The 25,827-nt window shown below is 37.8% G+C and overlaps 1 protein-coding gene across 4 annotated transcripts in view; it reads left to right on the forward strand.

Annotated features, from left to right (window-relative positions):
* Window positions 1–25,827, forward strand: part of sorbs2b (sorbin and SH3 domain containing 2b) — a 43,543-nt gene extending 17,716 nt beyond the window's left edge. For 2 of the 4 annotated variants that reach the window (XM_047802436.1, XM_047802437.1), the window contains exons 3-26: window positions 550–576; window positions 733–857; window positions 3,958–4,096; window positions 4,722–4,891; window positions 5,124–5,190; window positions 5,844–5,894; window positions 6,095–6,296; window positions 6,576–6,690; window positions 7,856–7,939; window positions 8,494–8,550; window positions 9,921–9,970; window positions 10,951–11,141; window positions 11,381–12,874; window positions 13,741–13,826; window positions 15,095–15,141; window positions 15,297–15,411; window positions 15,524–15,652; window positions 16,704–16,889; window positions 18,590–19,420; window positions 19,600–19,770; window positions 21,253–21,366; window positions 22,485–22,519; window positions 22,709–22,815; window positions 23,006–25,827. In XM_047802436.1, the coding sequence (XP_047658392.1) occupies window positions 550–576; window positions 733–857; window positions 3,958–4,096; window positions 4,722–4,891; window positions 5,124–5,190; window positions 5,844–5,894; window positions 6,095–6,296; window positions 6,576–6,690; window positions 7,856–7,939; window positions 8,494–8,550; window positions 9,921–9,970; window positions 10,951–11,141; window positions 11,381–12,874; window positions 13,741–13,826; window positions 15,095–15,141; window positions 15,297–15,411; window positions 15,524–15,652; window positions 16,704–16,889; window positions 18,590–19,420; window positions 19,600–19,770; window positions 21,253–21,366; window positions 22,485–22,519; window positions 22,709–22,815; window positions 23,006–23,067 (4,655 nt within the window). In that variant the 3' untranslated portion in view covers window positions 23,068–25,827. Of the gene's footprint in view, window positions 1–549; window positions 577–732; window positions 858–1,767; window positions 2,251–2,761; window positions 3,086–3,957; window positions 4,097–4,721; window positions 4,892–5,123; window positions 5,191–5,843; window positions 5,895–6,094; window positions 6,297–6,575; window positions 6,691–7,855; window positions 7,940–8,493; window positions 8,551–9,920; window positions 9,971–10,950; window positions 11,142–11,380; window positions 12,875–13,740; window positions 13,827–15,094; window positions 15,142–15,296; window positions 15,412–15,523; window positions 15,653–16,703; window positions 16,890–18,589; window positions 19,421–19,599; window positions 19,771–21,252; window positions 21,367–22,484; window positions 22,520–22,708; window positions 22,816–23,005 lie in introns of all 4 variants that reach the window. The other 2 variants (XM_047802435.1, XM_047802438.1) reach the window with 2 other exon arrangements.

Consider the following 25,827-nt stretch of genomic DNA (forward strand, 5'->3'; position numbering starts at 1 on the left):
TTGTGCAGCCTGTTGCTGATTTCCACCCTGTTTTTTGCAGCCTTGTTTCATTCGGCGGTGACCCTTTTTGTTTGAGCGACTTTACGGACTATGACCTCACACACACACAGTCTTCATTGTTTAATTATTCTGCCTGTAAGTGCAAGCTTCAAAAGTATTTGGATGTGTGACCTCACCAAGATTCAACTCTTGGCTTGGCTTTACATTCTGATCTGAATATTTGATTTAATTTACTCAGTTGTACTTGACCTGGAATAAGAGTTCTATCATGTTCTTATATTATCATATCATTGTCATGTTCTTCTGAGAGGTGGGGCAGTGAACTAGAACACAGCCAGTAATTATATCTGATGAGTTACACAATATTTACTCAAAATGGACGCTCATGAGTGTTATAGGGCTTTAGCCATCTGCGCAGGTGCTGCGTAACTTCTAATATTGACTGTAATTTACTCCTGTATTCGATAAATGGTCAGGTGGAAGCTTTCTGTACAGTATGTATTTTCTTAAGCATCTCAAACAACTAACTGTTTTTTTATTATGGTGTAGGCACAGAATCTCCAGTGACAGATTCAGGTAAAGCAGTTTTGTCAATTTTATTTTCTGAGAAATTATATTCATAGTCCCAGATTTTTACAACAGTTACTTTATATGTACAGTATATCATGGTGATTAGGCCAAGCTAAAATGTAGCTTTTGGTACTGATGTTTGTTTCATGTGGATTGGTCTAGATATGTGGTGGCACTACACAGCTGGAGATGCTCTAAGAAATGGCAACATGGCCACTTCGTCTTTGGCAGCTAAAGGGTATAGAAGTGTTAGGCCCAACCTGCAGGATAAGAAGTCGCCCACACCGGTAGGTTATGCTCCTTTCTGTTTGGCTCTACATGTATCAGGAAGTTGTTTTTTTCCCCCTTCCACAGGACATGCTTGTGGAAATGGAGCGGACACGCGTCACTATTATTGTTCTCAGTTGGGTAAAGGTAGAAAACAGATAGATATCTTGATTTGCTCCTAACACCACAGTGAAATGTTTAGTGCTATAAGTAATTACTGTTTTGCTCTCAGTTATGATGCACATTGCATGAGAGAGAGTTGTGACTGGGTTACTTATTGGTGAATTGCAAATCTGGAATGAAAAAGGCCCCTTTTTTCATGATCACAGAGAGTTGGATTGTGGTGTTATATAGTATTTATATTATAGAGCTATATATTATACTTTACTGGGTAAACTTGTGAGCACTGGTGATAGGAGAGAGGTATGGTTATAAAATGTGGTCGACTTGAATGACGCATCATCAAAAACTGTTAAACATGCTACTGTGATATTTAATCCAATCAAATCTTTTCATTCTTTTAAAAAAATGTATGATTGTAAACACTATTGATTAGATTACATTTATAGATTTCATGTAAGTGCCAAAAAATAACCAGAGAGAAGACTCATGTGTGAATAACAAATGTATTTTTGAACATTTCATGTACATTCGTGTCTGTTCACTCACATGTTTGAAGCTTTTAGAGATAGTGATTAGAAGGTACTGTATAATAACTAGAAGGTAAATAGTACAATAATAATAATAATAATAATAATAATAATAATAATAATATATGCACTTGATATTCTACATATTTACCGTACACAAATGGGCAGTTTTTCTTTACTTGAATTTCTTGGGAATGCGTATATTAGCTTACATTATAGCTCGTAACTTTTTTCTAATTTATTATTTCTTGCTTGTTTGCATGTTTTTATGGCTATACAGGGCCTCACTCCTCACAGAAAGAGCTCTCAGCTGCATCCTGCTGACTGTAATCCAGGAACATTTAGCCTCCATAATTATCCCACACAATGTCATGATGGCCCACTGCTCATAACACACAACTCATTCTCCAGGGAAGCAATGTCTGCAAATTCAGAGCAGAGCTCCAGAGGCAACCAGTTCTCTGACTCTGACACCACTGCCTCAGGACAGCCTCTCAGCTTTAGCAATTTCCCCAGTGTATGTGGCCCTGAGAAACCTAGCATGCATCCTTCACCCTTAGATCACCTTAACTCACACTTACCGATTAGGCAGAAAAAGAGACATGTAGCCTCTCTGTCCATTTGCATTACACCACGGAGTCAGACAGAAGCCAGATACAAACAGACTCTGTCTATCAGCCCCCACACTCCACCCAAAAGGAAGGACCCTCTGGATTCCAGAACAGTCTTTCACCCTTCACTGCCCCCTGCAGACCAACAAGTGGTATTCATCATGTTTATATTCATAGCTGCTGTTCCGACATCATAATAACATCCAGCATATTTATACTGCACCATGGCAAAGTACTAATGTCCTTCAGTTCTTTCAGTATCACACATCTGAAGTCATTTGGACTTTATTTTATTTGTTTTTTTTTTTATTTTGGTACATGTTCACACAGCATTCATACAAGGCATTGTAATCTTTATAATCCTTATAATACTTACTGTATAATCCTTATTTTTTGCTCATGCCATTTATAACAAGCGCAATCTTTAAAAGACATTTTTCCTAAGGCTGTATTATTATGGACTGATTATTGTTCTGCAATGCAATGATTTAAAATACATGTTCTTTTATCCATCTAGCGATCACCTATTTTTTTATTTTTCCCCTAAAGCAGATGACATGACTTTCACCTTCATTGTCTAATACACCCCAATTATCTCTATCAAACTTCCACTTTCTACCACTGTTTTGGCCACTGAAGCTCACCTCCTCTCTTCTGTGTCAGGCCTACCCAGGACCAGCATTACCCTCCTGCTTGCACCCTAACAGGCCACGCTTCTCCACTGACTACACCTGCTCTCAGGCATCTGAGCACCATTTACATCCTCATTCCTATGGGCTTGCCTATTCCAACTTGGATCTATATCCAGCTCTAAGTGGCTGTTCTTCTCGTGCTCAGAGCGTGTCTTCCATAGCCATGCTGGAGGAGCTGAGAACATGTGGAATAGACTCAGAGGGAGCTTCTGAGTCCCCTTCACCCACCCTCTGCCAGCTGAGCAGTTCCACTGACAACATGGCGATAGACATTGCTATAGCTAGCACTGCTAATGTAACTATTCCGCATGGCCTGGATCTCAGAACAGCTCTCTGTTCTGTCTTACAGTTCTGTATTTTCCACAGTGAACCTCACTGCTTTTATCTGCTCTGACTCCCAATTTCTAAAGCTTCATTTAGTTGACCTTAGTGTTGACCGTGTTGCTGTTTCAAACATTCTCAACATTACTACCTTCTCTGATTCTCTGTGTTCTTTCTGCTCTCTTCTTGAATACCCCCAACTTTTATTTATTTATTTATTTTTAACTTTTCTCACACTTTCTCTTTGACCTTTCTCTCCAATTATTCTTTTTTGATTGGTTAGTACCCTTCCTCCACCCATTGCTCTTTCTTCATCCCTATTCACTCTCTACGGCCTTCTTTTATTTTGAATTCAAAGGCTTAATCCACAGACACCAACCACCCTGTGATTCACACTGACTGGTTTTACCGCCTTTGGCCTCTGGAATGTTTGTGTGTGGAACAATACTAATGATAGTCTAGTTCCAGTCCCACGTTTACTTTTTCTCAGGATTCTGGTAACTGCATTTCCCTTTCAGCTTCTACTAATCCCATAGTTTCCTCCAGTGCTAGGATTCTTACTTGATAGCCTTTCTTTGTAGAGAGATCTTGGGTTTGGGTACAGGATGAGATCATGGTGGTATTGTGATTGTGCCTAAACAATACCAGTGTAGGGGAAATAGCTGTAGCAAAAGCATACTACACCCTGCTTCCTCCTTGCACTCTCATTCTCTGTCTTTACCACTTTGTCTTTATCTTTTTGATGTAATTTATTTCTGATTGCATGACAATGTATTGAATAATACTGCTTAAATTGATTTGTTAAACCTTTTCATCTCTCTTTTTTTAATTCTCTCTTTTACCAAGGGCCAAGGGACTGTAAACGGAAGTGTTGTGGCTGCAGGTCTAAAGAGTCACCTCCAGAGACCCTTCTCCCCTTCCACATACCCTCCTCTTCCCTCTTTCAGCCCTAGTCTTACTGCTATGCAGCAGGGCCGGAACACTCGTGAGTACAAGCTACAGACGTACTGGAAATTGTTTAGGACTATGTTGGTCCCTGTTACACTGTTCAGCCATATCAATCTAAAAACTGTTCAGCTGAATCTAAAATCCTGAATATCTGAAACAGATAACTTTTAATAACATGAAAAGCTTTATAAGGTTAAAGTGTCTGAGGGTTTAGAAATACATGCAGCAAAATACAACATCTACCACAAAGGAAAGGTGAAAGTTTTACTCCTCATGCTCTTTGATAAATCACTTGTGTGATATGTCAACAGTTTAGTTCACTGACAGCACAAGTGACAATTCCTTGTTCGGTTCGCATTGGATGATCTCTCTAATCCCAAGTGGCAAGTGAGATCTGTTAGGAAGTTTTTGCAAGTAGATAAAGGCGGATTAACACAATTTCCATACATATTGAGGCTTTAGCAAAACTCCAGGCAGTGCACTTGTGTATAGAGACAGATTTTGGCAAAAAAGATGGAGCATTGTGTTGGTTTTTGAATTTGTCATATTCATCTCTTGTGATGTAAGTTCCATGTTTTATTAAGTATAATTGTTGCCTTAATTACTAACAGCATTCTTGAGAATGTCAGCTTGTCTGTCTGACTTCATCTTTTCCCTTGTAGCTGCCGAGTCCATTTCTCCAGTCTATGCCACTGTGGGTTCAGTGACTTCTATGAACTCACCAGATGAGGAGAGGATTGGTACAGAGAGGATGGGTACAGTAGGCAAAGCTTCCCATTACTCAGGCATTGGCCCTGTGGATGAGTCTGGAATTCCCATCGCAACCAGGACTGTAAGCACAACATAGTACATATGAAAGAATTAGAGACTGGTTGTTAGGGCATTTTCTCAGGGAAACAGAAAACAGCATTATTGAACGGCCAGATAGCAGTGTTCTTTTTCTCAACATAATATTGGCATCTACTGTATATTTTTCAACAGACTCCCATATTAGCAGCAGTTAGTTTATTGTGCACATAACAAATACACCAGAGAAACTGCTGTTCTGTTTGTTGTTTACCTAGACTGTGGACAGACCAAAAGACTGGTACAAGAGTATGTTCAAGCAGATTCACATGGTGCATAAACCAGGTGAGGTGGAATCTTTTACACAGTTGTATTCAATTACACTGATCAAATCAATATCGTGAATCGTTTATAGTGGCAATTCAGTAATCTGCAAAACATTCATGAACTTCTGACATTGTTACATAGTTTGTTCAACGTATTGTAACTCTTATGATTAGATTCTCATTTCCTGTGTCCACCCTTAATCCAGAATAATATAAATATACTGTGTGACCTTTATTGCTTTTATAATAAAGCATGCAATAGATTAGCATAGAATAGCTTTAAGTGAATCCCAATATAGGTAGGGCGTCTGTTCTTGCTACGTATGTGTTAATGGCTCAAGCTTCTTAAAATCAATCTTCAAAGAGAGGAATTGACAAGATTATTAAATGGAGCTACATGAAAAGAGCTTCCCTCAGCAGACTGGGGATTAGAGCCGAATCATTCCAGGAGCCTGACTGTGCAGCCCCACAAGTATCTGTCAGAATATTGTCCTTGGGATTACAGAGGTCAAAGGAGCATGACAACTGATCTCCCTGCCTAACGCATTATAAGCTTTAAATTAGGTTTATGTTAAGTGTTGTGGTGGTAAAATAAATGGGACCATTTGTTTAAATAATACTAATAAAGTCTGACTAATCGTCTTTGTTGCTTTCTTCTATCTGTTTTTACAGAGTTTGAATATTCCGGTTCCCATACTGCCAGTCAGCCTACTATGAATGATGGTGTGTGTCCTGTTCATTTTCTCTAGATTAACACAATCATAAGTAATTGGTCATGATTTGCCAGAGATGCTGCTAGCACAGTTTTTAATTTGCTAGTTTTGTATGGTGTAATTACTAATGTAAAGGTGACAAATGAGCATTATAAAATGTATTCAAGTTGGGGATTTTAATGGATTTTTCTTTTGACTATGTTTTTACAGAGAAGCATAGTCCAATTAATAATATCCAGGCACACCCTGCACCTAAGAGCAGCACATACAAACCCATAACTAAGAGCATTTCTGATAATGGCACATGTGGACTCAGAACATCCAGCTCCTCTTCCCTGACAACCTCATCATCAGCTCAGCCAATATCTCACAACCGTAATATCCGCCAGAGTGGCAGCAGCACCCCAGACATGTGAGATCCAGCCTTATAACCTTGTGTCTCATACTTACTGTTCAACAGCATGTGTGGATTTGTCTAGTGTAACGTTCAGCCTGGGATGAGCCTGGTAGTAAGATTAATCAGATTAAGGCATAAGTGTGGATTGTCTTCACAGAGTGTATTTTGCATCTAAAATATAAGTCTGAAGTAAATATAGCATACATACAGTAGTCACCTGCCAAAGTCTCAGGCTGTTACAAAACTGTGGTTGTTATACGATACCCATTTTTTTTTATCTTACTGATCTCTTAGAAATCAGTGGGGTCCTCCAGATAGAAAAGTGGACACTCGCAAATACAGAGCCGAGCCTAGGAGTATCTTTGACTACGAGCCAGGGAAATCTTCTATTCTAGATCAAGAGAAAGCAGTAAGTGTACTTGATTTTTCCTCTTTGTGTAGCACTGCTAACAGTGTTACAGTTAGTGGTGTTGCCAGTATTTTTATGTGATTTTAGCTTCTAAAGTAAGAGTGGGAACAGACAGTACAGGGCCCATAAAATGTTTGTATTCCTCTGAAAATTATGATAATCTTAATACACTGTGATTGTTATTTGAACAGATATTGTTAATGCTAATTTTATACCATCTATTGATAACATCCAATGACATATACAGAAATACATTTTCTATTAACCATTTTCCTTGATAAAGAGTATTTAGTGCACCACAAAGAATAACAGAATACTAGAGCATTTTTAGTTACATTGATAATTGTTTTTGTTGTTTTTATTTCTGAGTTTTTTTGTTATCTGTCACTGCTTTATAACTACTGATTAATAAACAGGATGTCAGGCAGTCTCTCAATCTGTATCCCTGAATCAGAGTTACAATATCAGGAGACACATTTTTTCACCATTTTTTCACCCGTCATCATAGCTCAGCTACTGAAAAAAGTACGACAGGCTGTTGTCGTGTGACAAAACATTTTGTGATGTTTTTCAGAATATTTAACACTCTTGGTTTATATTTCAGTTTATTTGCACCTATACCTGTCACCTACAGTATATCAACTGTCAATACATTGTTGCCATCTACTGGATATATTTGGACCTGCAATAACATACAGAAGTCAAACTTATTAGTTTTTCTAGTTTTTAAAGTGTTATTTAGGAACTTGTTTGGAAATTTGTTTTTTAGGACTGCCTTAATTGTTTTTATGGAGTTTGTATTATTGGCAAATGAATAGAATTGCTAAGATAACTATAATTTTCTAGTGGGTATTATAATTATAGAGGACATATTGTAATTATATTGTGGAAAAAGTTCTGTTATTTCTCTCTGATGAAGTGGGAAAGGTACTGCAGCTGACCATTAAACTGCAACACATCATCCCATTTTTTTGTATTTTTTAATTAATATGTAGGATATTGTAGAAATAATGGCCTGAACAAATATTCATATTTCATTATTTCTATCTTGTCAAAGCCATTCCTTATGTTGACACTTGCATGTCTATGGGCATTACTCCTTGTCATTCCTGTTCCCTCTCTCATCCCTCTCCTTTTTCCCCACTTTTATCCATTCTACAACCAGATGAATAACTTAACACCAGAAGAGCTAGCTTTAGAGAATGAACCCTGGTATAAGTTCTTTGCAGAGCTGGAGTTTGGACGGCCGGTAAGTGAGGGGTGTAGTTGTGGGTGTTTGGTTTGATGCTGCTAGCATGGCACATTAATTGGGAAGCTTGTTGGCTTCCACAGTAGTTAGCTTCCTTTCTGCTGTGGTCAGGTCTGGAATGACTGGTTGGAATGAGCAGAAGCGTTTAGGTGAGCTTCTTGATACAGTAATGACTGGAAATCAACAGAAGGCCAGTTTAACTGTAACATGACCAGTTCTGCTCTGACCTTCCAACATTTTAGCCTTGTGTCTCATTGTGTCACCAAGTTCCTCTCTTTTTCACACATCCAGCTCTGCGGTCTTTAGCACATACAAATGGAATGTTTGATTTAAAGACCACTTGCATGATTACGTATTGCTTTGGTGAAAGGTGTGAGGGCTAATTGTAGTGACCAATAGTTAGTACTGTGTGTAGTGATGCTAATCATGTGCTGATGTATAGTGGCATGCCGTCTGTTTCTTCTACAGTCAGGTAATTACTTCCTACTTTTTTTCCCCTTTTATTTCTGGCTCACCACAACTCCTTCTGCTCTTTCTTCCTCCTCTGGGTAAAGCCTCCTAAAAAACGTCTGGATTATGATCCGGAGAGTGCGCACCGAATCCGTAATGAGGTAATGAGGGTGTGGGGAAGAGAATGAGTGATACAATAAAATGAATGAAAGAAATAAGTAATGGAAAAATAAGTAGTGATGCAACAGAAAATCCTTCAACCTTTTTTTGGAGCAAACTAGTATTAATTCTACTGATGCCGCCTCTATTTTTGGCAGGGAGTTCAATAAGGTAAAATTGGCCATGCTCTCTGGGTGGGAGGGATGTAATTACTCTAACCCCTTGTCAATCAGTGCAAAACTACCCAATCGTAGCTGTCTGTGAGCTCAAGTATACAGAAGAGTCCTGGTGTGTTCAGATGCCCTGTCATGTAGCTTATTCACCTTCATCCACCCTGGCTGGATGAATAGTAAGAAATCAGTTTATTAAGTTTTCATCACCTGTTCACCGTTCTCTGTCAAAAACATTTTTCTTTTTTGTAATTTGTTACCTTTTTGTTTTGTTTTCTTTTTTGCTAATTAGAATCTAGATGTTATAAAACAAATGCACGTTGGTTATATGCACAAAAAATGTCTCAGTGTACATAGTTCATGACTTCCTGTGCTATGTATTTTGTTTTGAGTAAATCAAGGATGTGGGCCTGCTTCATTAAGGATCAAATAACATCTCATTTCACAAAGGCTATGTGGATAATATTAACCTCCTGCCACTTCTCTCAGTTAAAAATAGTCATCCCCTTTGTCAGTGTTTTCACTTTATGTTTACAGCTCACATATGATAAGGCAGTCTTTCTGAGTAATTTTATATCTTCATGATAAAGAATCATTACCAATTATTCAATACATCACTGAATGGTGAGAAACATGTAAGACGATGGTACCGCTGTCTTAGATTTTGGTTGCTCACAATAACATTTATGTTTGGAAGACTGCTCCAAAGCTACAGTATACAAAGAGCTATTTAAAATTATAGCAGGGCTTCACAGCCCTATTAAGAGCTCGACTGCGAGGTATCTGTCACTCGCTTCTGTTATTTATGTTGACAAATGTGTCATAGCAAGTGGACATTCCTGCCACCTCACAGAGGCTACTTTTAAAGCTTGTTAAAAAAATAGATGAACAGCTCCTACAGTTCGAGAGAATAACTCCAGCTGCTCCTCCTCAGAGCTTCAGAAGAAGGAAAAATGGTTATTTACTCCAGCCATGTGCACAAGGAATTCCCTGCTTCATTTGACATTGAGACACTTGTAAGTTTTCTGCATACAGCTGCTCAACAAACGGCTTTTCAAAAGACAGCAAATATGTCATTTGGGGAAAGACGGCAAATATGGAATTTTGGGGCATTTTGGTCAGCTTTGAGTGTACTGGGAAGTAATTGGATCTATAAGAATACACATTAAAGGAATCTGTTTATTCTTTATTCTCTGTTTTAGACCTTTCTTTATCAGCCTTCTGCTGACAGAAGCTTTGAACGACCCTCAAGGTAAGTTATTTTTCGCACCTAATGTACACCTCAGATAAGAAATATGAATATGATGCAAATATGAATTAAGATGAACTAGTGTTGATTGTTGATGTACAGGAATTGTGTTGCTTACTGTAATCCATTTTGGAAGAGTAGGACAGCTAAAAAAGCCTTGTCCTTGTGGTCTGTCAGCATGGCATCAATCAATGTCCCCTGACCCACAGACCACCCCTTCTGTCCTGGCCACAACCTGTCCCTACTGTCTCCTCTATATATTATGTTAAAATAATTTTAGAACTTTTAGTGACTTTACTTCTGGATTTTGGTTATTTTTTACTAATGACTTCTTAATGTGTTTGTGTGCAGTTTTCCAAAGAAACATCTGTATTATTAACTGCATAGTACTGTTTGGTTTTGACTTGATCCTAGTGTTTTGAAGCAATATGTTTAATAGCCAGGATGTTATCTGGCTAGTGTAGCCTAACAGCTGTTTATTGCTATAATTCGTCTTTCTGGTAGAAACATTTTCTATACAGTCTTGGGGGAAAATATCAGTCATCTAAGATCAAATCTCCCAGAATCTTATTCACACTAGAATGCTTTGAGCCAATAATGAATATTGCATGTTTCATGTGTAGAATGAATAATAGAACTTTAGAATAGAAATGTAAAAAGCTGCTTAATGGTTCATTTAAGGTAAAATAAGTATTGCAAATTATTTACTTTGTCTGGGAAATTAATCACAGTTATGTCCATTTAAATACAATGTGTACATTTTTAAAAACTTGTGAAAACAGAAGCTCTGTATTTTTGTTATTCATACAAATCACCAAAGATTTCTCAGTCTCCTACAGTATACTCATGTAGCTATCAAGCGAAATAGTTCTACATTGTGGCTGTTTTGGGTGTCATCTAGCCCCAAATACCATGCTACTATACCGTTTAAAAGTACCTATTTCAAATATATGACCTTTACTTTTACCATTTTTTTCTGCCAGTGATAACAGGACAAGAAGGAAGTCAGAGCCCTCGGCTGCCCAGTCTCGACCTCAAAGCTCACTAAGCTCCAACCAGAGCGGAAAACAATCTGAGATTCATGCTGCTCACCTTCCAGAACCAACCAGTACCAGGAACACCCAGAGAAAGCCAATAAACACCCCTTCCACTTCCTCCTTATCAAGGTCAAAAGGTAGATGTCAGACAGTACAAGGCCAAAGCTTACTACTGTTTAACTACTACTGTTAAAAACTACTGTTTTTATTATGATACATAAACTTATGCTTTAGAGCATGAAATCTTTTGTTGCAGTGTTGCATATAGAATATGTTGGATAGATATGCTCCTGTAGCAAGCACAAAACTATTTTACTCTGCTAAAAACCTGTTACTGTCTCCCTCTTGTCATGCTGCTCATGGTGGATATATAAAGGTGGGGATATTAGCACACTGCACTCAGCACATTTAAATGGTCAAAATCCAAGTCATGATACCTCATTTAAAGTAGTGGACAATGATACCTCACAGGTTTCGGTAGCCACATTTCAAAATGATGTCCAAAATGAAGACACAATCATTCTGTCTGCCTCAGAGAAAATAAAGAATGGCTGGCAATCAGAATCAGAGAGTCTGGAGCTTTCTCCTAAAACTAGATCCTGGAGCTACGATGATCTCCTTTCTGAGGGCCAGGATAAAGGAATGGCAAAATGGCCCATTGTCTCATTGACACAGAATGGAGAACAAAATGTTTTTCCTCACATTGACACTATGAATACCGAGGAAAGCAGAGAGCGCAGCTGGCACTGTTCATCCCATACTGCGTCAGGTTTCCTCAAACTGTACAAGAAGATGCACCACATCAACCGGCAAGAGCTTAGCAGTTCACATGTCTGCTCAGTCAAAGCCAGGATACAGAATTATGAGCTTGAGCAGCAGAAGAAAAACTGCTTGAGCAACAACGGTTCCAGCAGTGAGATACCTCATGATATGGTGCACAATAGGATCTCTGAATTTGAAAGTTTAATCCAAAAATCCAAATCCATGCCAAACCTCAAAAGTGATTGCCAGAACACAGGTTCTACCAGGAGGATTACCAACCAAAATCGCAGCTACTCCATTGAGTCCTTGCTAGATGAAGAGCCACCAGCCAGAAAACCTCCAGAGGGACAACCACAGTACCACAAGATTCTTGCTAATGTGCCAGTTCATATCCAAGGGTCCAACAATCACATGAAATGCTCTACTGTCCAGCAAGAGCTCTCAGACAGTGACTATGATGCTGTTGTGTCTGATGTTTCTGACTTTATACAGATTGAGGGCTCATCCAACTGCAGTGAGACTGACTTTGACCACTGCTCCCTCACATCCTCGGAGAGCTTTTGTGGATCAGGCCGTCATCATCGCTACAACAGGCAACTAGTGAGCTCCTGCAAAGGCATGTGCCCAGCCTCCTTCACACGCTTTACTACCCTAATTAAACATGAGAGAGCCAAGAAAGACCAAAGGAATTGCCGGCATATGGAGGAGCCTGACAATGGCCTCAGCAAACTGGCCTTTCTGGTGAGCCCAGTGCCTTTTCGCAGAAAGAAGAACTCCCACATACCAAAATCCAAGGGATGCATGTACAGAGCTCTTGACTCAGCCCTCAAGGACATCTATGACCATATTTGCATTGAAAAACACAAGGGCAGCCTTCCAGAAAACAGCATCCTCCACAGGCTTCTGTCAGAGCTGCTACCTGAAGTTCCAGAGAGGAAGTCCTCTCTTCAGGCTCTGGACCAATCCAGTCCAACCCAGCATTCCCCTTGTCATAATAATGATAACATGTACATCCAGGACCAGCCAGAGTACTCCCATCTGACCTGCAGTGCCTCCTGCCACTACACAGACAACAACCAGAAGAATAATACTCCAAGAAGCTCTCAAGGTGGATTCAATTCATCAGTCACCAATGTTCCCATATTCTTTTTTGTGTTTGGGCTGTCATTCCTCCAACCACCCTCCATGCCTTGTACTGAAATGTTTTACATATTTTTGTGAATGTTTTCTGTAGTAAAATGTTTGGTCATTTATCATTGGATGTCTCATTGAACCATGGTTTCACTTAATTTTGATTGTGTAATAATTTCTTTAATACTATATTTTCAATAGCTCTCCTGTTTATATGGACCTTTCCTTAAAAAAATATGGAAATGAGAAGTTTGTAGTACAAAACTCTGTATGTTGGCCTGTCACTGGATTGCTGACCTGTAGTTGGTTACTCTGTCTTACGGCAGGCATACTACAGTATATCATATACTTACATTGGCACAGGGTATATCTTTCCACAGTTTTTAAATAAACCTAATGGACATGAAGTCCTATTTACTTTTAAAAGGAGCCAAGGGCTTTTAAATGACTACTCCCCTGAGCATAGAGCCATGCAAGCATTTGTCAGTGAGAAATCCTTACCATGTGAGACTCGCGTAAATACATTTGTTCCATGCATGGGATCTGTTTCCAGAGCAAGACTATAAATCTGCCTGAGTTGTCTGGTACAAGTTGTTCAAAGGCGATCAAAGAGATTAGAAGAATCAGGGAAAATCAGATTTATTTAGTTTTTATTTTTTCCTTTGTGTATTAGTGAATTAACCTCTTTCTGTTAAATCATTTGTTATATTGTTTCAGTAATTATTCTGATTAAATACACCATAACCCCAACAGTCATCATTCTGCATGCAATTGAAGTAGGTTTTCAGCTTGGTAGAATTGAATTTTTTCTTCCTCATTGTTTTGCTTCTCTTTTCTCTCAAGATCTAGACACATCCAGAGGTTATTCCTATCCTGATGTAGGACGACAAACTCCACAGAGCAGGAGGCCTACACCTGATGTCAGAGAGGTTAGTAGCTCAACATCAACCTCTGAAAACAGATGTTATATGTTATGCTCATTGTAAGAAGTAGCTGATTGCATACCTGGCAAGAGTGAGAAAAAACATCTCTTATGGTGATGCATGAGGAGTGATGAGACGAAAAAATCTGTAATTTAGAGCCTGTGATTTTAGTAGTAGTTCAAATTAATTTGCACACTAATGGGTCTTAATGGGTTGCATACTTATACTGTAGATGTGCCATACCTATTACACTGATTATTTATTTCACTCCTTGAAGGCATGTCTATGTTTTTCAATATTGTCTGTAAGAAATAAGAGGAGGTTCCTTAAAATTGGAAGTGATCTGGGATTATACTGCAGGATTTGGACATTTTGATGTAGATTTTCTGCAACGGTTTTATTAGAAGGATAAGGTGATCAGTGGAATTCCATGTGACCTAGAAATGGAATGAGTTTACCGAATCTGCCTCAAAACTGTTGACCTGGGCTATGGCACAATCTAGGACCACATTGCAAAATCCAATTTTTAATTGAGTAATAAAGTAAATGTGTCAGTTTAAGTCTCAGAAACAGTGCATGGGACAGGAGGAGCAAGAATTGGATTCTGTTGGTTTATAATGGATTATTGTTTTCAAAAAGACCAATCTTCTGTCTATACTGTCACATTTCTATTAGTCGTCTGTAAAATCAAATTTTTTCACCTCCAACAGCCTCAGAAGCAAATAACTTACAAAACTGCGAAAGGACTTTGTCAAAAAACTCCTTTTTCTTTGTATACTTTTGCATACCAAAAGCTATGAAATACAATGCAATTAATTTAAAAATATTTGTATATGAGCAAAAAAAATAACATTATGTAAAAGACCACTGTTTAGACAAAATTACATTGAAATTTATTGGATTATAAGTGAAACAGTGAAAAAAAACAACAACTCAATATTCAGAGAATATTTACATACAATTGTATAAAGTGCATCTGAGACTACCAACATTTGTAAAAGGGTCACACCAAATTTTGACTGTATTTAATCAAGTTCTGTCTACTGCCCTTTACAACAGATTTTCATTTTATATAGAAAATGTTTCATTTCTTCATTTTTGAAGACATTTTGAAGACTTTTGCACTGTACAGACTTATACACCTTACATGTGTTTGCAAGTATTCATGTAACCTGAGGAAAGTCTAAAGGAGTTAATATTATAGGAATTACACATTACACAATATCTGTTGTTTTACCAAGCAGTCTAATCCATGTACTTTTCTTATCATACAGAAAGTGCCTGCCAAAGCAATATACGATTTCAAGGCGCTGACAGCAAAGTAAGAAATGTTTAAAATTAGGTGAATTTACAAATTTAAATGTATTTATTAAAAATAAATAAATAAAAATGAATTGTGAAATATTTTACAATCATTGTGCATGTCATAACCATCCTCTATCATCAACTAACTTTATTTATGTTAAATCTATGCAGAGAGCTTTCATTCAATAAAGATGAGATTGTGTACATCACACGGCAGATAGATAATAACTGGTATGAAGGAGAACGCCATGGAAAAGTGGGCATCTTTCCTATCTCTTATGTGGAGGTTTGTGATATTCATGCAAAACCTGAGCCCATGTCAGTAACTGTTTGGAATTTGTGCATGCAGATTAACCCTTTGTGTTTTTTGTGCTGTCTTTTTGTGTTACTGTTGTCAGAAAATCTCTCCATCAGACAGACATCAGCCTGCAAGGCCCCCTCCTCCTGCCCAGAGTACAGAGATTGGGGAAGCTGTGGCTCGCTACAACTTCAGCGCTGACACTAATGTGGAGCTTTCCTTAAGAAAGGCAAGGCTCAGCCGTTGTTATAGAATATGGTGGTACTGATTCCCAGCTAGTAAATATTGGAGTTCCAGATGTTTGTTTCAGTCAGGAGGTTAAATCTGTAGATTTTGGACTGTTGAAACCATGTGGTCTCACTTAAGACCAGTCAAGATGCAGAAATTCAAAGAATATAAAGAAATCTCAAATGCACTGCTTTTATAGTGGATTGTTGTGACCTTTTTAGAAATTATAGGTAGATGCTCAGTGTCGTTACTCTCTCTGGACAAGGCTTTACCCAATATTGGTCGAGGGATTTTAGCTAGTTTTAAAACTCATAATTTTCAGAGGTTCATTGTTTAATATATTTATACAATATATTTATGCCAGAAACATAATTTTTATGAAGGTAGTCAGAAATTCTGCAGACAGTTGTATATATAAACCTTTAATATTATGCAATGCACATGCAGTTCCTGTACAAATTTTTTTGTATTCATTATGGGCTGTATTAATTTTTGCTTCTATTAATAAGAACTGATTTTCTATACTTCTATATTCAGAAACTCTGTGGGTGTTGCATAATAAAAGAAGTGTATTTTAATTATCTGTGATTCTAACCTTGGATTTGAGGTAATTTGTCTTGTGTGATATCTGAGCCAGCAGCAGTATTAAATCCAGCATCGATGACATAATCACATTGTCACCCAGAAATTAATATTTTTGGCTGTAAATAAAATGAAAATAAAAAAGGAATGACAATCAAGGACACACACATAAAAAAACACACATATCTCTATTAATTAATAAACCAAGTATAAAAAAATAATTATGAAAAGATTATGAAGAAGAATGTGTTGTAAGAGGTTGCCAGAGGTCTAGTAGCCACATTAAACTGTGCAGATGTGTTTTATATTCAGATTAATAATAATAATAATAATAATAATAATAATAATAATAATAATAATAATAATAATAATAATAATAATAATTTAAAGCCTTATCGTATATTTATTACACTATATTGTCTCCAACTCTGCATCCAGCCTTAAGTGAAGATTGCCTCAATCTCTTCCAGGGTGAGCATGTTATAGTGCTGCGCCAAGTGGACCAGAACTGGTTTACAGGCAAAATCCCTGGGACAAACAAACAGGGCATCTTTCCAGTGTCTTATGTGGACATCATCAAGAAATCACCTATTAAAAGTCCTAGCCAGTCACCAGGAGTTGCTCACAGTTCTGCCAGCGACCGACTGAACAGTAGGGTGAGTATATGAGTGGACACTGAGTGGGCTCTTGCTAGCTATGTTGGTTAAGGTGTGGGAACATTGAAAACTATGAACTGGGATGTGTAAGATAAAGAATAAACCATAATTTTTCTTACTCATTAACTTTCAAAGCAGAGAGCATTGGAATGGTTTATATGGATTGAAATGGTTAATTTTACAATTGTGACAATAATAACAGGTCACAAAGTTAATTTAGTAGCATTATTATAACCTGAATTAATGGGACCTTGTTTGGATGAGCGCCAGATACTTCTTTAAAGAATCCCTGTAGATTGGGTCTGTGTTAACTGTCATTAATTGTAATGCTATCTAAATCATAAAGTAGTGGACACTTGACCCTCTGCTCCACTGACCTGTGTTAAGACAGACTGATCTTAGCCCAGATAAATTATCCAGCCTGTGCAATCATTATCTGGGGCTAATTATGGGCTGAAAAGGTCAAGTGTTACTTCTGCATCTCTGTTCTGATTGGGGTTCCGTGTCCTTCACATACTGTAGCTGTTTCTGAAGAGAGACTTACATTTATCTCATTTGTACAACTAACACATTGGGGATTGATTGTGGCAGCTTAGTGGTGCTGGGGTATGAACACACAACCTTCAGATTACTCCAACACCTTAGTCACTGAGCTACTACTTCCCCCTAACCACTTACCCCTTACCTCTGAACTAAGAGGACGTATTTAAAGTAAACAGCATTTCAGCTTTGGTGGCAAATTATATACATTTGTTCTAATGCGAAACACAGAACTATATCAGTGTCCATGCTGTGCTGACAATGTTTCACTACCCAAATAATATCTCAGCGGTAAAAGTTGTACAAAGTGACAAATGTGATGCAGTACATCCATCAAAGAAATGTACTGGAAATGATCCACCATAAGAACATTCTGAAGGAGACAGACAGACGAGAAGTGCAGCATTTCTGCTTTTATGAACTCAGTGTAGCAGATAGCATATAAACATGCGATACTCAGGTCAGCGATCTTCAAACAGACAAGACTAAATCAGTAAGCATAAAGCAGGCACTAATCAAGACAGGCAGATAACAAATACTTGGCTCCATCCCAGATATGATGCTGGAATTAGACTAAGCAAAGTAATGCTGACAGTCGTTAGTAATCATGTGCTATGGGGCTTGAATGACAATGTGTTGGTATCATGGGAGTTGCAGATATGGAATATTGCACTGTATTTTATTATAATATTGTCATTTTTATTTGTTTGTTTGTATGTTTATAGATAGACTGTTAAATTCTTTTACCCAAAAAGCAAAGAGGATGCCTGGTGGTTATATTCCACTGTTTCTGTTTTTTTTTAATTTCCTACTCACTCATTATTAGAGAGTTTTCAAAAGAAGTGTGATTGTTTTTGTAAGTTATGTCTTCTTATATAAAATAGCAGGCAGAAAATTAGCCAGAGCGTTTTTTTCACAGGCGATGGTAATTATTGCACTTTTATAATCTAATTCTGAATGGCACCATAGTTTATTAATAATGACGTAATGTACATATACACTTCTGTAGTGTTGACATGCTTTCCCCCTCTGATTCCATGTTGTTTTCAGAAAACAAAGGAATGCTGTTTTATAATTCATGCTTCATCCTACCTTTACCATTTCATTCTCGCTACTTCAGTCTGTGCTTTCACTTTCCTCTGTCTCTGTCTTTTTCTAAGCCATCATCTGCACACCTCATGACCTGCTCTCCCTCGTCCACTCCCCGCCAGCATACCTCACTCTCGCCCAGCTCCCAGAGAGCAGCTCATCTGCAGGCAGTGACTGGAGAGTGGCTCGCCCTCACCCTCGGTCTGTCTCCTTCAGGCACTCCTGCCCCTACACCTCCACCTTTACCCTTTAATTTCCAGCCAGATTATGAAAGGCTGGACTCCCCTGCTTCCACTGCACGGGCTCCTTTCCCTTCCCTGTTCAGCACCCTCACCCCTCCACTCAAAGAGGGTCACTTTGTTCCTATAAGCTCTCCAAAATCTTACATGTCTCCTGAGCCCAGTCCCTCACCTCAGGCCTACCTCACTTCAGCCTCTTTTACCCCATCCCCCATTTCTCCCACTTTTGACTCCAGCCCCAAGTGTGGCAGTGTGATAGAAGTGAATACAAGTTTCAAGCCTGGTCTGCTTGAGAATGAGCAACATTTTTCAGATGGCTTTGGCTTTGATAAGTTGGACTCACCAAGATCTTGCTGCCCAATTGATCTGGTTGTGTATGAGCCTGATGAACAACCCTCATCCTTAAAGTTCCCCTTATCCTCCAGAGAAACTGAGGAGGATGTATGTGAAGAGCTTGTGTCCATCATCCAGGCCAGCCAGGCAAAGCACCCCATTGTGAAGACAGCAGAGATTTATAGGCAAGATCTAACTGCTTCAGAGGATTTACCCAAACTGTTCATAGAGGAGGATCAAAGTGAAGACAGAAGGGCTTATACAGACTCACAGTCATCAAATACCTTCACTCCAGTCCGCCCGGTTTGTAGTCTGATGTCAGATCATGAGGTAGCGTTCAGTTTGGTTGTGTGATTTGGTTAGTTTGTCTGTACTAATAAGAGATAAAAGTATTCTTGACTAACCCATACTTACTTTAAGTATATACTTTACAGCGATTGCTAGATGCTGAAAGAAACATTTTTCACTTAAGATCCCTTGAATTAAAGCTCATTGTTTCTTCCTGTTAGCAGGCTGAAAGTCCCCCTATGAGTCCATCATCCCCTATCTCTTCACAACCTTTGATTTCCACATCCCCTGCATTTCCCAAGATCTCCTCCCCCCGCTCCACCCCTCCACTCCCCGGGGTGTCTCATTCCCCTCCTCCTTCCTCCAAACAGCTCCGCTCCTCGAAGGTCAATGTAAAGAGGAGATGATTAACAATAACTTTCCTCAAAAAACCTTCTCTAGCCACAGTGTCTACAACTCAGACACTAACAAGTGCTGATTAAAATGTTGTATCTGTATCCACTTCTATGCAGTATATTGGACATAATACATTGTTCCAGCTCCTTTATGGTGCATCTTCCACCAAAACAATTGCACACTAGTCAGTTGATATCTGTTTCATTTTTGGTTTAGCCTGGATCAGTGTACCTTTATGAGCTTTATAGGCATCCTCCGTGTCCACTGGCAAGGAAATAAACTGGAGAGACTGTATATTATGAACAGATGTGCACATAGAGCCATGTTCAGAGTCGAATAACAATGTCAAAATTTATAATATGGGTTCTGGGTTGTGCAGGTGCTTCTGTTGATTTTATGGGTAGCCCTTTCAGATAATGCAAATAACCTAGCTGCAGTTCACGCCTCTGAGGTTTCCAGATTTTTCTGTATAACAGTGTTTGAGTTAAAGTAGACAGAAAATCAAAAATATTTAACAGCAATGTTAAATTCACTACTGAAAAATGTGTCTTTCACCATCAATATTTGGAAGTAACCAAAAATAGAAATAAGAAATTATTGTGCATTATATTTCTTCTTACTGTATATATCATCCATTGACTACTTTAAACTACTTATTTAATGTAGCCAATTATAGTATCTGTACAAGATATAGGTGAGTGTATTATATTTTAATTCACACTTTTTCAGAGGTCAAATGAATAAAATTCTGAACATTTTTTTTGTTCATTTGTTCAAGTGTTCTTCATAATTTTATCTGTAAAAAGAAAGGGCGGTTTGTATTCATTCATTTATAGGGTTATTTTTTATATATTTCAAATTGGCCTTCGATGATTATCTGTAGATTTTGAGTGCATTTACAGCCCAAACCTTTGAATAAATTCAGTATGGTGCCAGTGTCAGTCAGTAGCAGACAGTTCCGGTGGTGCCAGAGAGTTGCGCAGGACTTCATGCTCTTTCCTGCTTGAGTTGGTACCGCACAAGAAAAATGTGCTAAGATTTTCCTGTTTTTGGCATATCAACAACCGGATCAAATACTGAATAGGTCTTTATTATATCTATATGTCTGTAGTTACCTCTGAGGTCTGAGTGCCTATGTGAGCAATGTCAGTACTAATTTCTCATTATACGTGCATAACTGAATATGGCTCATAATTTGTGAAAAAATAGAAGAAATATACACAGATTAGTTATTCAGTCTCTTCATGCAAACGATCATATAATCTACATACTGTAATGGCCAAATATCAAAAATAGATTTGTTCATTAATTTAAATTTGAGTTCTTGGTTAATTTAATAATCAATATGGTTAATATTCTAGTTAATTAAACCATTGCCCCTGCAATATGTACTGTATATTTCTCTTTCTGTTTATTTCTGTGTGGGTGGTGTGTGTGCCAACCCTGATGGAAGACTCTTCTGGCTCTGGTTCTTACAGCCTGTGTTAAGGCATGATGTTGTGGTTATCGGTAAGCCCCCCCGTAGTCCTGTGATGTCTAGGAGGTCCTGTGGATCGCCTGTTAAAGGGCAAAACTATTCACCGTCCCATAGGGTATGAAAACATGTGCAAAGCCGTGTCTAACCCTATGCAAGTGCTTGTCATGTCAGACCATATACATGCTGTATACATGTTCTAATATATCTATATGTTATATACAACTAATGCATTGACTTTTTTATCTCTCTGCATCAAATTAACATTGGATTTTTTAAAGAATGTTGAGCACTGACAATGGATTTTGTCTTCATGCATGATGAAGAGAGGTATTTCTAGAATTAATTGCCCATCTGTTTCACTATAATTTAAAATACCAGTGAGTCTGTAAATACAGTAATATAAATAATATTTATAGGCCGGGGTTATATGAACATGTTCTTTCTACCCAATGTCGGCAATAATAACAAAGTTAAGCAATTTGTGCTAAATAAAGATGTACCAGTTCTATTAGGCATGCATTTGTTTGTTTTTTATTAAATTGTGTGGTAAAGTATTGAATCAGGAGCAAATAAGCAATTATGACTGCAACAATATGTGTTTCTTGCGCATGTTGTGTTTTTGTGTATGTAGATTTTGTTGCACGAGCATCTGTTGCAGTCTGCTAGTGTGTGACCTGGATGTGTCTTTGCATTACAAATAGCCTTCAACTGAGCAGCTGAAATGTGCATAAGGGCCTATTCTGCTGTGTAGTGAGATGAACAATGAGTACACGTGCTTAGCCTACCTGGGATTGCTTGTAGGAATGTCCAATGATTTTTCCTGTGTACACAGCTTAAGCAAGGTGTTCTCCCCAGAGCTAGACAAGTGGCTCATTCCCCCAAAGTCCAGCCAGATAAGGGGAGTACAGTCCTGATTTTTGGGATCGCAAACATGAGTGCAGAGGGTTGACTAGAAAAATCAGTGGATATGTTACCACAGTCTGGTGCAATCCTTAGAAACAATCTTTAACCCCTGGTGGAGCTCGATTTCTTGTGTATATGAACTTTCAGTGCTGAAAGCGTTTTCAGCGTTTGTTTCATTCTTTGTATTCATATGCACATTTAATCCAGGCAGGTGTTACTATAGGAGTTACTGTGTTCTCCAGTGGATACCGTATTATCAGCTGGGAATATCATTCAGTGAAGTGTGCAACATGCATCATATTTATATCAGGCCTGTTTTTTTTTCCTCAGCGTCCAACACAGGATCCTCTGGAAGGTGGAGAACCGTAAGTGTCTTATTTTTTCAGAGTAATATCAATTGATGCCCTCTGTAAATCTGTCCATTTCTTTTTCTATTTAATTTCCCTACAGTCTTATATCATGTTAGCATTGTAATTGCTGAACAATCAATGTGAAAAATAGATGACATTGTCTTGTTCCCACACTGAATAACTGCTGAATATCTAAAACACCAGGTTTCAGGCCTTGTATAATTACATGCCACGCAATGAGGATGAATTGGAACTGAAAGAAGGAGACATTGTCGATGTGATGGAGAAATGTGATGATGGCTGGTTTGTGGGTAAGACTACAGTGTGAACACTGCACACTTTCACCACAAGATGGCATTGTTCTACAAGCAATACCTACTGGCTTGAGACGCTGCTCGTAAAGGAAATAGAATAATAATCTGTTTTGTTTTTAAACTCTGTAGGTTATTTCCTTCCAACAAGGTCACTTCACACACATATAAATACATATTATGTTTTCAGGAACGTCCAGGAAGACCAAGTTTTTTGGAACCTTCCCTGGAAACTATGTGAAGAGACTCTAAGCTGAGCATCTCTCTGTGTTCTTCTGTACACTTCTGTTGATATGAAGCCACACGGATTAGACAGAGAATGTCGCCTGTTTGTCCGCATCATTATCTTACCATCAGCCCAATACTGCATGAGAAACGTGTATGGAAACTAGTCTCATTGGTCCTGGAGTGGATTATTACACTTTGTACATTAGCTGAAGGACTGGAATCCCTCAGTTCTCAAGCAGTCATATATAAAGATGGAATTGCATCAAAGACTTAAAAAGATGGCTTTTTTGAATGCCTATATTTGTAACATTATTTTTCATTAAAGAAAAAATATCGGCATAGCTGCCTTTTAGTAAAGATGATGAATTAAGTAGGAAAGAAGGAAATAATTAACAAAGTGCCCTATTTATCTTTATTTATTGAGAGGCATATATATTTTTTCTTGTTTTGGGGTACATTGGAAGGTTTAGAGAATACAATAGGAATGTTTTGGAGACAAAGACGTGCCCCTGCTAATCTGAACCTGCAGTCTGATCTAATCTACATCTAGATTGACCAGAATTGCAGTGTCACGCTGAGTAGGATTCCTCACTACTTCTAGTACATGCACATACAACATGATTCAGTATAAACACCCTCAGAGTTTCTATGATTTCTGTCCCTTCAGAATATATAAATATCTGAAGGATTTTCTAAGTGCTTATCATGTTTTTAGGCCAGAAATGTCCTGTTTTATACAATGCAAAAGTCATTAACAACCGTGTGCACTGCGTAGCTGTTGTACTGCTATCATTTAACTGAACCACAATATTACCTACTGCCTAATACTAATTATTTAATGCCATGTGATCATGCACACTGCAATCTCTTATTTATAACTCAACATGACATAGCTTGTATGTAATATGGCCATTTTAGTATGTATGAATCTGAGTAAAGTTTCTTAAAAAATAAACCTATTATTTGAATAATAAAATATACCTTTTGTTAAATTATAATCATCAACATGTGTTTAAAGATTTTTTGATTTAAAGAAATATTCTGAACCGTTTTCTCCCCAATTTGGTATTTCCAAATCCTAACCACAAACTACAGTAAAACTCCCCATCACAGGGCAGCCTAGGAGGGTGGAATAAACATGTGCTTCCTGAGAGACATGTGAATCCTGCTCTTCTTTTCAAACTGTTACTCATTGAGCATCACATGGTAGCTCAATACACTTGCAGGAAAGCTCTATCTGCCCTGTAATCAATACAATAGTGTCGCTCTGAATTTCAGGAGAGAGACACTAATGCCATCTCTTCCATCTTGAGACCTTGGCCAATTTGATTCTCTTGACTCCTGCTCACAGATAGCTATGGTATCTTAGGTAGTCGAGTGCTTGAGAACAGGCAAAAGCTTTTCTGTTGCACCACTTAGGAGTCCCCCAAAACTTATAGTTCAACTTAAGCACAAAAGTCATTAGAAATCACTTGCATTATTAAGAGCGTTACTTTTATTTGACGCATTATATTTTGTTGCAGACTTATCTGTGTTGTCATATATTAGTTTACCAGCTCCTTCATAATGCATAACAATCTGCACGATTCTAATCACATCGATGTAAAAGTCTCCAAATTTGTCTAGTGACCTCATAAAAATAACAGTGACACTGTTCTATTGTGAAGAGGAAGACATTTAGCATTAAATTGAGCCATAGCTCTATGATCACTGACCACAACTAGTATTAAAGTTACCCAGAAACCACTGCAGTGATTTGTGTTGGTGTCTTAGTTACATGAGACCTGTGCGCTTGTTTAAACTAGATCTCTAGTCTTCCATCTATTAGTAGCAGAATTGAGGTAAAGTTGCTGTTATATATAGTGTACTCGGTGAATAACTCTACCCAATGTCCTTTATGCAATTCAGTGTAGAATATAACACAAGACTGTGTAAATCTGTGCAGGAAATGAAGTGTCCATGTGTTAACTGTGTAAAAGATGGAAATATACAGGAAAAAACTGAATTCATGCATTTAAATTGACGCTATGCTTAAACAGACTGTATGGCATAAAGATACAAATCAACAGAATCAGATGAATCAAATCAATGTATTTGAATTATCCAGACTATCATTATTAAATTTTGTCTTACTGATAAAACAAGTGATTAAATGTGCAGTATTTTTCCATACTGTGATATCTGATGCTCAGTAAATTAAAAAGATCAGTGATGTATTTAGAACAATGTTCAGATGTGAAATATGTACATTACAGGCCAAATGTGTGAAAGCAGGCTTTTACAGGGAAAAGAAATGTGTATTAACTTACTGTACATCAAAAGCATTGGCTGAATGACTGCAGCAACTGTGTACACCTGAATTTAATGGTTTCAAATCTAGCAAATAAATATGTTCTTTTTGCTTGAATGACTACCGACATTCTTTTATGACGTTTCATCACGTATGTTGCTGGTATAACATTTCAAGCCTTTATAAATCTTTTATAAATCATTTTTGACATGTTTTTTTCTTACTGAGCAGTTGGACTGAAGTATACCTTAGTAAATGAGAAGTCACAGAATGTTAGTTAAGAATTCATAAAAACAAAAAAACAAAAAAAAAAAACAGCTTTTTTCCACACTTTTGCCCTGTAGTATACATATGTGAATGTACAGTATATACTGTAGTAAAAGAGCTCAGTATATGCAGACGTCCTCCAGAACATCAAGCCAATGATTATTTTTATATTTCTTTCTTGTTTCTCTCTGTGGAACTGTATATTTAATAAATATTCGCTAATCTAA

Source organism: Tachysurus fulvidraco, chromosome 17 (genome assembly GCF_022655615.1).
Source record: "Tachysurus fulvidraco isolate hzauxx_2018 chromosome 17, HZAU_PFXX_2.0, whole genome shotgun sequence".
In the NCBI taxonomy this organism is placed as follows: domain Eukaryota; kingdom Metazoa; phylum Chordata; class Actinopteri; order Siluriformes; family Bagridae; genus Tachysurus; species Tachysurus fulvidraco.